Source organism: Telopea speciosissima, chromosome 2, assembly GCF_018873765.1.
Source record: "Telopea speciosissima isolate NSW1024214 ecotype Mountain lineage chromosome 2, Tspe_v1, whole genome shotgun sequence".
NCBI classification, from domain to species: domain Eukaryota; kingdom Viridiplantae; phylum Streptophyta; class Magnoliopsida; order Proteales; family Proteaceae; genus Telopea; species Telopea speciosissima.
Genome location: NC_057917.1, coordinates 65,218,500 through 65,232,071, shown reverse-complemented (window position 1 = coordinate 65,232,071; position 13,572 = coordinate 65,218,500). Strand labels below are relative to the sequence as shown.

Here is a 13,572-nt window from a genome sequence, read left to right as displayed (position 1 = left end):
ACCTTTTGCCTCGTTATTTTTTTATGGAACAAAAATTCATGTTTTAAATTTTAATTAGCTTTATTATTATTATTATCATTTTAAAAAACAATTTAATATTTTGAAAATTTAAAAAATAATAATAATAAATCACACTGTCAAATTTAGTGGCCCACCATGTATAATGGACGATAGCTGACCTATTATTATATCATATAGTGGCAAATTTAGAGGGCGTGTCGAAAAGAATACTTACAATGGATTTTTAAGAACAAATTCGATAAAATTACCACCAACTACTCTAATTCCGATTAGAATCGATTGAATCCTTATGATTTTTATCTTTTAAAGAATCAAAGATCTATGACAATCTTTGCTTCTTAATCTCGATTCCAATTTTTTGGATTTCGACCGATTCCAACTCAATTCAATTTAATTCAAATCAAAATTAATGGAGGTCGATCCCATTTCTGGTTCTGGGTTTTAAAACCTACACAGCCAACATAATCTAAGAGTCGGTAGAAGCTTAAATCCAGGCAAAATAATTGCAACCATCACTGAAAATTGAAGCAATAAAATTTTCAAGAGTTCATGCTGAAATAAATTTTGTAACCATTTTTTTCCCCTCACAATCAGATGCGGACCAAATAAGAGAAGTCACAAGATTCATAATCTGACCTTAGATTTATGGAAAAGAATTATGAAACAAATAGAAGCACACCACCAAAGCTTCAATCCAATTACAGATGAGTGTGGAAGTTCAAAGTTAATCTATATTCCTGTTCAACAACAGAACCACCAAAGTTTCATAAAAATAAAAAATAATAATAATAAAAATAAATAAACAAACCCACCAATGGTTTCTAACCAGGAATCAACCACCATATTACTCACCTGCTGGCTCAATGCACAAAAACTGCCATTGGGCGGAGGGGAGAGAGGAGAGAGAGAGAGAGAGAGATCGGTTCAAAATAGCAGGATCAAGCCAGATGACAACCAATTTCAATTATGTCATAATGCAGTTTCCATAATTTCCAATCAGTAAAGTCTGAACGGACCATCTCCAAAATCTCAAATACTGCCTTCGGCATCCTCCACAGGGAATTGAAGCTCAATACAGTCTGCATTCAAAGCTACCCGCTACTAATGGTGGAAGAAATGTACAACCATGAAGAGCCTGGCTCATAGATATAGCTGAAGTGAGCAATTTCCCCTCATATCTGACCTTGAAAAACTGGCCTCAATTTTCTTCATACAAATGAAGTTCCATGGATGGCTAGCATGCCAAGCCATCTGCAACTAATGGTGGGACAAATCTGCAACCCTGAAGAGTCTGCTCAAAGATATGTCCAACTTTGAGCAATCTCCCCTGCAATAAGAATAAAAAAACAACTCAGCAGAATTGATCTACTTTCTCCTTTCATTATCTAAATTTCCATTCATAAAGTGGCGAGACTGCCAAAAGCTTAGCCTTATATTTTGGACTTCTAGTTGACCTGTGAGGCAACATTCCCACAGCTCTCAAGTCAAATTCACCAGGCATCACAAAATCCACAAGAAAAAAAAGGAAAAGGTGGGCTTAAGGCATGGTAAGCTCACATTGAGTCATTGACTGATGAAACCAGCTGCATAAATGGTCAACAAATGAACTACCAAAACTGAAAACTCAAGCTGAACTAGAGGAAGAACAATTAACTCAGCATTCACAAACCATGTGGAATATAACCATTTCATTTTGGTTTACATGTATTCGAGTGCATAAGATCTTCACTATAAATCGAATCAAGTTATTAGAGTGACATAAATAGAAATGAATTAACTTAATGAGAACCTAAAATAACCTCACTTTTATTCTGTATGAACATGTTTGATACAAGGTACTAAAACTCGGAACTCGGTACCAACTCGGTCCCTTGAAAAACTGAGTCAAGTTGAGATCTCGCCAAGTTGGTGCATTTTTTTTTTTCCGACTCGAAGCCTCAACTCGGTGGGTTTTAGACCCAGTTTGGGTTTGAAACTTGGTATTCAACCTATTTTAGGCCATTTAAACACAATGGCACTATCATATTTTGCAAAAACAAAGTCCAAATAGGAGTTATGTACCGGTCAAACTTAATTTGGTGTGCACGAATACTGTCAAAATCGCTCTGAATGAAAATATTTTCTTAGACATCAAAACAAATGAATATTTTACCGCACCTTTGGTTTTTAGCAATGTTTTACCATATTAAGATTTATGGAATTTTTAGATTTGAGAAAAACCCCAGCATTAGAAAGTTGAAAATTGCACCTACCGCCGAAAATCCAGTTTTTGTTCTTCAACTGGGGGGTTGACTTTTTTTCCTTTTGGAATTTGATTTTTTAACTATTTTTATTGAATTCAAATATTTACTTATTTATGAATAATATCTTAAGTAAATGAATCATTTACTTAAATGATATTAGGCATAAATAAGTGTCTGTCTGTCTTAGTTCCTGGCCTAAATAAGTGTCTGTATACCAAGGTTTGCATAGATAGGTGTCTGTGTACCTAGATTTTCCACCAAGATCTCGAGATCTAGCACTCATATAAAGGAGTTTAGGTCGAGATTCTCAAAATCTCGAGAACTCGGCGAGATCTCGGTCGAGATGCCAACTCATCTCGATTTCTCAAAAAACTGAGAAACTTGGCGAGTTCTCGAACTATGGTTTGATATATCAACACAATTCCATATTGATTCATACCCTTGTGCAATCAACATCCAAGAAAAAAAAAATCCATAAAAAATGAGTGCCAGCAACAACAAAAAAAAATCTATGATAAGAAAAGGTGAATGATTTCAGTCCACTCGATTTCAAAAAACATCATAACAGAATCTCCCAATTAGCGAGTCATCAAAGACAATGCAGTGGATAGGAACAAAACTGATCAATTTGAGAGCTTAAATATTAGGTAAACGACAAGTAACTTTAACTACCAAACCCCCACCCGAGAGAGAGAGAGGAAATGTTTTGAAAGATTAATGCTTGGATCAGTAACCATAAAAGCCAACCAGTTGTGCCAAAAAGGTGAGCACATGCTTGAGATCATCAACTTCTTTTAGCATCCATCACCCATTTGCATTTTTTTCTTTTTCTCATGACAATCCTTTTCGAGCTACTGGTGGTTCTACTTTTAATCAATTCCATCAACTTGACCTTATCATCATAGTTGAGTATTAAAAACACCAGATCCACTACATTTGTTTTTTTTTTAACAAGTTACATAAAGGATCGTTCCAATGCTAACTGTGAATGAAAAGGAAAAGCAGTTCAATACCTCATCAAACGCTCCACCAATCATTTGAAGACCAACAGGAAGACCAGCAGATCCCCCTTCAACAAATCCACATGGCAGAACCAACGCGGGCAATCCCGCTAAGTTCACATTGACCTGTTTCAAGGATGACATTATTAATAGAAATAACAGTTAAAAACTGTAGAACGATAACCCTTTCAACAAGTGCATGGATTGGACAAATAACAAAGATGGCATAGGGTGATTATGTCCAGCTGCAGTTCATCGAATAATTCAAATAACAATCCAGTCACAACAACTCACAGGGAAAGGTCTCCAGAAAGTTACAGTGAAATTGAACGATGCCTTTCATTGTGAGATTCAGTTATCTGTGCTAATGGTAATCAAGTTACTTTTTTAAGATAAGTTGATGCAATCCCAGATTCCCAGGTTCCCAAAACCTGCTTTGGGATCACAATGGGGCACACCGAGACAACGGTTCAAAATTTGGAAGTAAGACAATTCTGTAATTCTTGAGAGAATGACCAATTGGTAAATAAATTAGAAGAGAATGGCTCTTCTGGAATGTAAGGGTGGGAGTAATCAGAATCAAGTTCAAAAAGGAGGGGGTTTATATAATTGTGGAAAGTTGGGCCTTAAATGTAACATATTAAAGAGGCCTTCTCCTACCTCTTGACAACAGTAGTTATGGTAGGATAGACTTCAAATCAGTTGAGATATCTCTCCCGATAAGGATCAAATCCAAATGAGATTTTAAGTAGAGATTCTCAACTCATAAACCTAGTGAATGCAGACAAGAATCATACCTAACAATTAGTTATGGCAGGCAATAAAATGGCTGAACTTAACCCTGTCAGAAGAACTCAGAAATGAGTTAATTGCAGGTTCGGTTCTCACGAGTCACGACATAAGTCTTAGGGATTGAAACTTGAGAGCTAAGGTCGCCTATACAAGGGTACTCACGCCCACAATATCAGGTCAAATGAATCAACAAAGGAGATTGATCAACTGTTTACAGGCTGCAACTATTGCCCAAAACAGAACAGGACTTGCTGGTTTTTCAGTCCAGTGTTTGTGATAGTTAAAGAAAAGAGAGATAATATGGGAGATAGAAGAGCAACAGGGACGATTGATTGGGAAGAATAGGAGGAAAATAGGAGCAGCTAAGATGCTGCAAGGGAAAGGGAAGACGGAGGAAAAGCGGGATTGTACCAGGGAGAGAGAGGAGGGAACAACTGCCAACAAGCTGCCCAGACCACACAAGCACACAAAACGAAAAACTCAAAATTCATTCTATTATATGATCGATGGTTACAATGACATGTATATATAAATGTAAAACTCGTAATTACTATTACTTTCTAAAACAGAGATAGAGCTCAATTAGAAAACTAACACTAAAACAAGGAAACCATTCTTCCACATTCTACTTTCCCAATATAATATAAAATAAAATAAAGATTACAAGATAAACCCCAAGTAAATAAATGGGAGAAGGTTCTCTGAGCAAGCAACATAGGGGAGCGGCGCCCCACTGAGGTGCAACAAAACAGTATCGACGAATCGTGCATAGGAGGGCAGCAAGGTCATTGCATGTGGGGAGGAGAGAGATAGACAGAGACTGCTAGTGTACCCTCCCCGGTAGCTCAAAGAACCTTATACCTAAATAAATAAATCCCTAAATATCCTACTGGATCGAAACCAGATTTTAACCCGGTTCTCAGTCTAGGATCTCAATTGGGTCCTTGTCGGTCTACAGAAGCACTACTGCATCAATTCTCCCCAGTACTGTGAAAAAATGGTGTGCAAGTTTTGTAGAACGGGAGGATCTTCAATGCACAATCAGCCCCCATGAAATCAACTATCAAACCACAATCCAACGGTACAAAACCAGTGATAAGGAATCCGTTATTGAAGTTGCAATGTGGAAGCACAAATTCAACTGATTCGATCAAAAGATCAACCATTATATGTTCATGGGTGGCTCTTCAAAGATAACTGGAGCAACTGCATTCTCCATCAACGGTGGCTCGTCTTCTTGCATTTCCACTGTTGAGTTCAAACGTGGGCAGCAGCCTCTGATTTCGTAATTGTTCATGTGGCCGACACTTCTCAAGATGCTCATTCAGTCATTCACGATTCACAAGTGTTCTTGATTAACTTGAAATTCTTGAAAGAAAATAAACCTCTTGTAAGGATCCCTCTTGTAAGGATCCATGGCCAAGTTTAGCTTTGATACCAATGGACGCAATCTCACATTTCAAAAACCTGCCTTGGGATTGCTATGGATCCACCCAGACAATCAACGGTTCAAAATTTGAAAGCAATGGCAATTCTGTAATTTTTTAGAATGTTTAGAACCCCTTTGAGTAAACAAGGTCCGCTTGGCAAATAAATTAGAAGAGAACAGATTTTCTGGAGTTTTTAAGGGTGAGAATAATCAGAATCAAGTTCAAGGTGGGAGTTTTATATAATTCTGGAAAGTTGGGCCTTAAGTATAACATATGAAAGAGGCCTTCTCTTACCTTTGGACAACAGTATTCACGGTCAGATAGACTTAGAATCAGGTGAGGTATCTCTGCCTATAAGGATCCAATCCAAATAATATTTTAGGTAGAGATTCTCAGGTCAGAAACCTACTGAATGCAAGCAAGAATCATACCAAACAATCAGTTATGGAGTGAAATAAAATGGCTGAACTTAACTCCGGGCCTCGAGCCTCGGGCCCTATGACCTCTTAACGACCCTTCGGAATCAGCCCACAAATGCAAGTGATAGAATACAAAACATCGTACCCCCAACAGCCTGTACCAGGAGTATTCACGCCCAAAATATCAGGTTGAATGAATCAATGACGAAGGATAGTGATCAACTGCTTATGGGCTGCAACTATCACCCAGAACAGAACAGAACAGGCTTTGCTGGTTCTGCAGTCCAGTGCTTGCAATTAAAGAAAAGAGAGAGAATATGAGAGATCGAAGAAAAACATGACGAATTGATTAGGAAGAATTGGAGGAAAATAGGAGCAGCAAAGATGCCACAAGGGAAGGGAAAGAAGGAAGAAGATAGGGATCATACAAGGGAGAGAGAGAGAAAGAGGGAACAACAGCCAACAAGCTGCCTAGCCCCGCAGCACACTCAAAATAAAAACTCAATATTCGTTCCATTAAATTATCAATGTTCCAATGACATGTATATATAAAGATAAAACTCTTAATTATTTCTAAAACAGAGACAGAATTCCATTAGAAAACTACCAAGAAAACAAGGAAACCAATCTTCTACGTATTCTTCTTTCCCAATATAATATAAAATAAAACACATAAAACAAGATAACCCAAAATAAATAAATAAACCCCTATATATCCTACGGGACTGAAACCAGATTTGGACCCGGTTCTCAGACTGGGCTTTCAATCGGATTCTAGTCGGTCCACGGAAGTGTTAATTCATCATAAATTGTAGGTGTTCAAGAGGTCCTCTAGATCACTGTTTCTGCAGATATAAATAGCAGCTAGCTGCGGTTAATTGGTCTAGCAGCACACTGTTAGAAGAGCTTTGACGATGAGGAGACTCATCCCATCAGAGTCTCGAGTACTACTACAACAACAACTCAGCCTTATCCCAACCAAATTGGGTCGGCTACATGGATCCTTATCCTCCAATCAGCTTTGTTCAAGGTCATACTTGATACAAAGCCTAAGCTATGCATGTCTTTCCTCACCACATCTCCTAGAGCTATTTTGGGTCTGCCCATAACTTTTTTAGCTCTTTCAATCTGAACAAATCACTCCTCAATATTGGAGCATCCAAAGGCCTCCGTTGAACATGGCCATGCCACCTCAAATGACTTTCTCATAGCTTATCATGTATCGTAGCTACTCCAAGATCAGCTCTAATATTATCATTCCATACTTTATCCTTCCTAATTTTGTTACACATCCATCTCAATACCTCATCTCAGCTTCTATATGATGCTTCTTAAATCTTAACTGCCCAACATTCTACACCATACACAATAGCCGGTCGTATGACTGTCCTATAAAATCTTCCTTTAAAGTTTTAAGGGAATACTCGATCACTTCTTTAGTACTTGCCAGATTAACTCTCTGGGGACTTTATTATAAGCTTTTTCTAGGTCAAAGAAGACTATATGGAGATCCTTCTTGCAATCTGTAAATCTTTTTATGAGTCTCCATAGTAAATAGCTGCTGTCATGGATCTTCCTGGCATAAAACCAAAATGTTTTTCCTTAATAATAGTTTCTTGTCTCAGGCAAGTTTCAATAATTCTCTCCCATAATTTCATAGTTTGACTCATTAATTTTATGCCTCGATAGTTATTACAGCTCTGAATATCACCTTTATTTTTATAAAACGGAATCACAATGCTTCTCCTGAAAATGTCTATATTCATTTGAATAGCAAGGATAAGGTAGGGATAAGAAACTCCAGGAATGCATCCTGGATCATGTTTTGAATCTGTCTATGTTTCTCAGAGAGACCGTTCACCTTGAAGTTGGCTGGTCATGTTAGTAAGGACTGCTTATAATGGGCTGCTTTTCTGCCTGGACCTTGACCATCAATCACTTACCTTTAACAAGCACCACCAAATGCTAATTCAAGTGTTCACAAAATGGTAACTTGACTGATTGATTAACATTTCCCTTCACTACAGAGATTTGGTCATTTTTGTCAGCTGCTCGTAGGAAAAGCAGTGGCTAAAGCAAGCAGGGACATTTGTTACGAACACAATACCAGCAACTCTTTGTTGGCTATGTATTGGAAGCTTTGGAATCAAGGAATTAGTAGACCCTTCTGGAGTTATGCAGACGGTTAGAGACAATGTAAGCGACTGCTGGAAAGGATACCAGGACCAAAGAAAGGTGACTAATCTCTCAGCTTATATTTTAGAACATTGTTCACTAATAAAAAACGTTTTCCACTATGGCCATACATACACAATTTCCACGTGTCCCACATGGATTTATCCACTGCACTACAACCTCGTGACTCTTTTGAAGCCATTTTAATCACTCTCTCTCTCTCTCTCTCTTTCTCTCTAGAAAAAGTCATTCACCATGAACAACCTCTCTCTCTCAGGAGTAAAGCACTGAAGCCCACTTCTCTCATCTACACAAAGTTCATCTCTCATTCTCCAATTTATCACGTTATGATAGTGTAAGGTGATTTGCTTGTAGATTTTTCCACATTAAAAAACAATTCCTAAAAGAAGTATAAGTTTGGTTAATGAAGTCAATTTTAAGACAATCTAAAGAATGGTAGACCACCAAGAAGATACTTACAGTCATGATGTCACCTGCATACATTGCTAATGGATCATTTTTCTTTTCACCTGTGAAATCCACAAGAAACTATGAGGCCACCATAATATAAAAAAAACGTAGAAGAAAAGCATAAGATTTAAGCATCCTACCAATCTTATAAGCAGTTGATGGTGCTGCAGGCGAAATGAGGATATCATTTGCATCCAGGGCTGCCTTGAAGCTTTTTTGAACCAAGGTCCTCACCTAAAACACTATTACAATCATAAATTTCTCCTTTAATAGGACAAGAGATAACCGTAACAGAATGATCTTAAAACACCATAGGCTGATGGAAAGACAGAGGAAAATTTCAAATAAATTTGAAGCCACTACATGTAATTAGTTCTACAGATTTTTATGATCATGGGCTATAGAACCATAGCTGCGAGATGCCGAGAAGTGATTGCTTCGCAAAATAATACCATCACAAAACCATTTAAGCATATACTGGAGATACTACATAAAATAAAATAAAATAAAATAAAAACAAAACTGTAATATGGTAGCATTTACATCAGCACAATATTGGAAGATTCACAACATCAGCCCAAAAGGACACAATATGGTGGCATGCAAACTGCTATCCACCCTCGTCAGATAAACATACATAAATCATCCTATAAATAAGTATATTTAGCACAATAATTGATGTACCTGCTGAGCACGCTTGTAGTATGCATCATAATAACCAGCTGAAAGAGCATATGTTCCCATTAAAATCCTCATTTTAACCTGCATAAATGTAGATAAATGATAACTTGCTTACAAAGCCACTAACTGGTATGAGTTTCCACTCAAGTAACACTGTAACAGAAGCTAGCATTAACACCATGGCATTTAATGATAATATATTTCATCTTCAGAAAGACTAATTAAGAAGGTGGATACCTCAGCACCAAACCCATTAGCTCGGGAATCACCATAAAGAGAGGTAAGTTCTTTAGCAGCAATCTGTTTTCCATATCTGGTAATATAGGTAGTGAAACTTTTAGAAGTTACGGATGTCCAAAACCCACCAAAGATTTGAAAAATCTACAAGCAAATCACCTTACACCATCATAACGTGATAAATTGGAGGATGCCTCAGAAGAAGCTAGAATATAGTAGGCTGGTAATCCAAGAGAAAAGGAGGGCAATGAGACCTGAAAATTATTAAAGAAAGCCACATGAGAAAATGAAGGTAGGCATAAAGCTTTTTTACAAAAGCAGTGACAGTTTTTGCAAGGTAAGAAAGTACTGCAAGACGAAAACAGAACCTCTGTCACTGTGGATCCCAACTCCTCCAAATGTGAAGCAGCAGCTTGAATCAAGGATATTACTCCCATGTCAACACCTTCACCAAGAGTTTCACGAATCACTCCCACCCTCAACCCCTTTAATGGTTTAGATTCCACAGGTTTCACAGAAATGAACTGAGACAAAAAGTCAGGAACCTCCTGAAACACAGAAATGTGTCAAAATTAGGGCCTAAGCACTAATTGGCATGGAATGTACAAATGACCATACCCAACTATTTATGTTCAGAATTTTGAGACCAATAGGTTCCCATAAAGCAATATAACTGCATAATAATTACATTATAACAAAACGAGACGGCTAATAGTCTTTTTCTTGTTTGTTGGCTGGGGCAATTGAGCCTTTGGTGGAATTCATGTGTGAAAGATCCACATATGGATTTTGCCACCAATTTGTACATTTTTCTTCAGATGGGAAATACAAGAACATGCCTACCCTGCATGAATTTCAACATAAAAATTGTAGCCTAGTGCTCCTATATGAAGTAACATCATTAAGGGCATTGTTTCTGCCGGGAAAAAATATTGGCATGTTATAGAAAGCCTTAATATGTTACAGAAAAAACATAAACGAAAGCCATTGGGCGTTGATATCTCTCTGAAGCAAAAACCATGGATAACATCAAAGACATAAGAAACCTTACACGCTTACTACTAGTGGCATCAAATCTATCATGGCCAGAAATTGCTTTGAGAAGAATCCCAGTGTCAACAACGGATGTGCCAAAGCATCCAATGACATCTAAAGACGATGCATATGCCATAAGCCCAAATCTTGAGACACGTCCATAGGTTGGTTTCAATCCAACAACACCGCAGAAAGATGCCGGTTGCCTTACACTTCCACCAGTATCGCTTCCCAGAGACACTACACACTGCCTTGCAGAAACTGCCGCAGCGGAGCCACCTGATGATCCTCCAGGTACCCTCGATGTATCCCACGGGTTCGCAGTCACCTGACAAAAGTAACACATTTCCAATCACCAGTCTGCTAGATTGAAAGATAATGAAAGGTGAATCCAATCACAATACAGACTTGACTTTGAGCTGACACCGAAACTCAGGGAACTACTCCAAACAAAATAACAATGTTGAATTGGAAGAACAACTACAAACTTATGTTCTCGGTCGAGTGGCGAACTGTGTGGTTAACTTTAAACAGCTTCAGTGACAGGGAATTAGAAAACCTGGAGCCTTGATCGAATTTCGAAAACAATATAAACAAAAAAAAAAGGGAGAGAAACCCAACCTGAAAACCAGAACTTTCAGTGGTGCTTCCCATCCCAAACTCATCCAAATTGGTCTTCCCAACAATAATCGCTCCAGAATCCCGCAACTTCTTAACTGCCGTGGCATCAAAAGCTGGCCGATAATCCTCTAGAATCCGGGAACCACCCGTCGATGGCATGTCAACAGTGCATATATTATCCTTAACTCCCACCAATACACCTGCCAACGGACCCAATTCCTCGTTCCGCACGATTTTTCGATCGACTGCTGCGGCTTCCTTCATTGCATCCTCAGAAACATGGAGAAAGCTCTGAATTTGTGGCTCTGTCTGTCGCAACCGATTCAAGTAGTCTTGGACAATTTCGACAGCTCTTCTCTGGCGAGAGAGGAGGGATTTACGGATTGAGAGGATCTCAGAGAAGGGTGGGGTGGTCGAAGCCTGGGGTTGGGGCTCGGTGACCATCTGCGACGCGCGAACAACTGCGGAGCTGTGGAACTGGCGGGGTTTTGGCGGGAAATGGAGGTGGAATCGACATTGGAGGAGGAAGAGACGAGGGTTTTGAACGGAAGACAGCATTTGGCGATGGACTCACTGTGTGTGTGGATAGTGGAGTACACACTTCCCGACTTCCTACACTCTTTCTCTTCTTCCACACTTCGCAGACTTGTAATCCGTTGAGGCCTGAGAGAGTGGGAGAGAGCCAGCGCGTTAACAGAGAAAAAACCGTCTTTGCTTACCAGCCTACCCCGTTAGAGCTTCAAAGATAGCTTGGTCAAATCTTTCGAGTTCCAACTTCCAATTTGCCAAAGTCGCACCTCTATAAGTGCGACTTCATTGGGAAACTTTGATTCAGATATGGCGCCCAAAAAGTGGTGCTGCCAGTATATTACCAACATCTGCCTAGCGCAGTTGTTGAGCCACGGTGCGTTTCATGCTCATGCACTTCAGGAGGTCTCGAGATCGAATCTCTTAGTTGGTATCTTTCCCCCTCTTTGGTTCGATCCCCCCCTCTCTATAGAAAAATATATACATAAAAAACTCCAAATTCCCAAAAAAAAAAAAAAAAAATAGTACTGCCACGCTTAGTTAGACTTGGATTGGCTTTGCCCTGTGGTAGGTGATGTGGCAATTTTCTTTCCAAGTCTCTGCATTAGTCACATGTCAAAGTTGTTTATAAAACTCATTCTTATCCCAACAAAGGTGGTCTACAAGGACCCTTACCCTCTAACCAATTATATTTGAGGTCATACTTGATACAAGGTTTAAGGTATAGATGTCTTTTATCACCATTTCTCTTATAGTCATTTTAGGTCTGCCTCTGAATCTTTTAATTCATTTAATTTAAATCAAATCATTCTTCCGTATTGTAGCATCTAAAGGCTTCAGTTGAACATAGAGACCGATCTCATGTCCACTTTTCTAGATTTTAAATCTTGTGACTTGCCTAATACCATGGATTCTCACTAATAGTTCTCATTCCTCACAATAGATCCGATACAACACTAACATACCAACTCTCACTCAGAGTATCCACTAGCCACCTACTTGTCTTCAGATTCCAATTGAATGATCCTGATCTCATCAAGTGTTCCATCTTTTTTTGTCCTTAGCATGGTTCGTGATCTTGGTATCGACTGGATCGGATCGGATCAGCTGATATGGATCGGGATTGCCCAAACTCGGGCAAATATGATACTTTTGCCCCTGTTTTCTTATTAAAAAACTATTTTTTTACATTTTTACCTCTGTCTGTACAGTTGGATCGGTTCGGTATCAGGATCGGTCTTGACCGATACCGATCCGATCCGGCCAAAATCGGCCAGTCCGATTCAATACCTCAAACCATGGTCCTTAGTTCCACATGGCAATGGGAATTTGATAGGTGTACATAGTAATGTTATTATTTTGATTATTAACATCGAAGGGGTGGTGGCGCAGTTGGCTAGCGCGTAGGTCTCATAGCTAAAAAGTGATCCTGAGGTCGAGAGTTCGAGCCTCTCTCACCCCATAATTTTTTCTTTTTTTTTTCCCCTGGTGCTCATGGTCTCATATTGGGCTATATTCTGTCCGTTGTGTGCCTGGGTAGTCTTTCTTTTTGAGTATTGAAAGAAGTTCTATACTCACCAAAAATAGAAAGATGTTCTATAGAATCCAACAACTGTGACTTAAAGTTCTGCAGTCTTTCTAACATCATATGGCTTCTTCTACCAAAAAAAAAAAAAAAACATCATATGGTTTCTATAGAACTAGACAAGACGAAATGAACCTAGGGATGAACTTGTGATCAGAATGCCTGAAAGTGAATGAATCAAATCAAATTCATTTAAAAATTGGACCACATTGTCCATTGAGGTTGTGGGGAACTGGAACAGCAATCTCCTTGTGTTTTTTTGTGGTTAGATTCTCTTTTTCAGGTATATAGGTATATCAAGCTAATCGTTCGAGCTTTGCTCCAAAAAAAAAG

The 13,572-nt window shown here is 38.7% G+C and overlaps 1 protein-coding gene and 1 non-coding gene across 2 annotated transcripts; one reads left to right on the top strand and one right to left on the bottom strand.

Moving 5' to 3' along the window:
* Window positions 1-1,236: 1,236 nt before the first annotated feature.
* On the bottom strand, window positions 1,237-11,801 carry LOC122651870 (glutamyl-tRNA(Gln) amidotransferase subunit A, chloroplastic/mitochondrial). Its single transcript, XM_043845429.1, has 10 exons — window positions 11,127-11,801; window positions 10,522-10,833; window positions 9,839-10,018; window positions 9,630-9,724; window positions 9,471-9,546; window positions 9,237-9,314; window positions 8,693-8,786; window positions 8,562-8,611; window positions 3,278-3,391; window positions 1,237-1,348 (listed from the first exon to the last, which is right to left on the bottom strand). Exons 1-10 carry the CDS (start codon window positions 11,682-11,684, stop codon window positions 1,256-1,258), a joined length of 1,650 nt encoding a protein of 549 aa, XP_043701364.1. The 5' UTR covers window positions 11,685-11,801; the 3' UTR covers window positions 1,237-1,255.
* A 1,230-nt stretch (window positions 11,802-13,031) lies between these two features.
* TRNAM-CAU lies at window positions 13,032-13,116 on the top strand. Its single transcript is given in 2 exon segments — window positions 13,032-13,069; window positions 13,081-13,116. It is a non-coding gene; the product is annotated as a tRNA-Met (tRNA).
* The last annotated feature ends 456 nt before the right edge of the window (window positions 13,117-13,572 follow it).